The sequence below is a fragment of the Opisthocomus hoazin genome, chromosome 8, assembly GCF_030867145.1.
Source record: "Opisthocomus hoazin isolate bOpiHoa1 chromosome 8, bOpiHoa1.hap1, whole genome shotgun sequence".
Classification (NCBI taxonomy): Eukaryota; Metazoa; Chordata; class Aves; order Opisthocomiformes; family Opisthocomidae; genus Opisthocomus; species Opisthocomus hoazin.
The window spans coordinates 33777052-33779089 of record NC_134421.1 but is presented as its reverse complement, the minus strand read 5'-3'; the positions used below and the strand labels follow the sequence as shown (position 1 = coordinate 33779089).

At 58.7% G+C, this 2038-nt stretch overlaps 1 protein-coding gene across 1 annotated transcript; it reads right to left on the bottom strand.

Annotated features, from left to right (window-relative positions):
- Positions 1–755: 755 nt before the first annotated feature.
- LRRC10 (leucine rich repeat containing 10) lies at positions 756–1598 on the bottom strand. The gene has a single exon (XM_009931572.1). The coding sequence runs from the start codon at positions 1596–1598 to the stop codon at positions 756–758; it is 843 nt and encodes a 280-aa protein (XP_009929874.1).
- Positions 1599–2038: the final 440 nt, after the last annotated feature.

The window sequence follows — 2038 nt, the reverse complement described above, 5'->3', positions numbered from 1 at the left end:
TTGCTACTGTGTGAAAACTCAGCAGGTGCAGCTGCCCTTACAGGCAGCATTGCTGGTCACATAAAAACCAGCAGCAAAGCCTCTAGCTTTCCTCGCCATCATTTAAAATGCTGCTTGGCTGCAACAAAACAGGGCTGGTGGCTGGTTTCCCAGGAAGAAGGTGGCAGGGGTAAGCAGAGAGCTCGCTGCTGTGTACGCACCGTGTCCCTGCTAGCGCAGCCAGGGCTCCGCTGCCACTTCCCGTGTGGCAGGTGGGAAGACCTTCAAGCTGTTGCTGCCGCTGCTGCGTTCCGGGTAAGTCGCTTGAGACAAATGCTGTGGGTTGCTTCAGAGCTGTTGCTCCCAGCAGCAATCGTTGCCTGAAACAGTGGCTTCCAGCTCAGCTCAGACACCTCGTCAAGGTGGAGGGGAGAGCGAGCCCACGGATTTCCCATGGGTAAAGAGCAGCGAGTCCCTGTGCGCTCTGTACAATCCACCCATGGAGAACATCTAAAGTATGTCTTCATCTCTACTGCAAACTCCTGGGTGGTCCCCACACGGGAGGAAGTCTTTGGCCTAGGGCAAGTCCTGGGTGCTGCGCGAAGTGGGTGTCTGTACAAGAGTGTTTTGCTGTCACCTAGCCCGAAGAGGGTGCATCTACTCCTGAAGACAGTCCAGGCAGCGCGGTGCTCCTGCCCACCAGCAAGCAAGAGAGAAGTAGAGGTTGGGTGGTGGTGTGGGTGCACGGCGCCTTCGCCAGCGCGGGCGGCTGAGCGTCAGCAGGGCTCGGCTTCCAGCTCGGGTTTGGCAGCAGGAGGCGGCGACGGTTTTTCATCAAACGTGATTTCTGTCACCGCCCCGGATCGCTTGCGGGGTTCGGGGGTCTCCTCTTCGTCCGACCATCTCCCCACCCTGCGCACCCCTTTGGCCACCTTGGGCGCGTTTCTGCAGGGGTTGTGGTCGTAGATCACCAGCTTCAAGCCAGGGAGGTGGGCCAGGCTGGGGAAGAACCTGATGGAGTTGCGATCCACGTCGATCACCTCCAGAAAAGGCATGTCCAGGAGCACGGGGGGGAACTCGGACAGCAGGTTGCCCGACAACCAGACGGTGCGCAGCTCCTGCAGGCACCGCAGCTGGGCGGGCAGCGCGCGCAGCGCATTGGAGCCGGCGTGGAGGGTCTTGAGGAGGCTGAGCTCGCACACCACCTCGGGCAGGCACTGCAGGCAGTTGGACTCGATCCAGAGGGTCTTGAGGTTCTGCAGGAGCCGGAGCTCGAGCGGCAGGCTGCAGAGCTGGTTGTTGCCCAGGTAGAGGATGCACAGCTGCTTCAGCGTGCACACAACCAGGGGCAGTGCTTTGAAGTTGTTGAAGTCCAGGGCCAGGATCTGCAGGTTTTGCAGCTGCTCCAGCTCAGGGGGCAGATGGTTGAGGTTGTTGTCGCTCAGGTACAGCTTGACCAGTTCCCTAAAAGAGCAGATGTGCAGAGGCAGCCGCCTCAGCTGCCTGCCACTCAGATCCACCATTTTATCCACTGGCATCTCTTCTAGGTCTTCCAGGAGGTACTTCTGGCACTCGTCAGAGGGCACAAGAGCAACTATGGCTTTCAGGCTGTTGCCCATCCCGGGACTTTGTTTGGGGATCGCTGGGACTGCAAGGGACAGGGACCCGCCTTGGTCTTCTCCTGCGGTGCACTGACCTGCTGGTAGCTCCATCCTCCCATTATAAGGCTCTGTTTACATGGCACCAGCCGTTAATCTCAAGGGCTCTGAAATGTTTTTGATAACTGAATGAGTGTTTGGTGATGGGGATTACGGTCAGGACGACTTAGAGCGCAAGTCTCCCTCTCTCGCCCACACTCCCACTTGCTAACCTCCCCCCCCCCCCAAACATTCCTTCTCGCCTCTTCCTCCACGCTGTAAATGTCCTCCGATTCTGCCCCAAACCATCGCCCCGATGCCCCAGCCCCTCACCTCTCGCTCCAGCTGTGCTGTTCTGCAGCCGGGGCTGGCTGCGGCGATTGGCTCGGGAAAGTAAACACCACAGACAACCAAATTTTTAA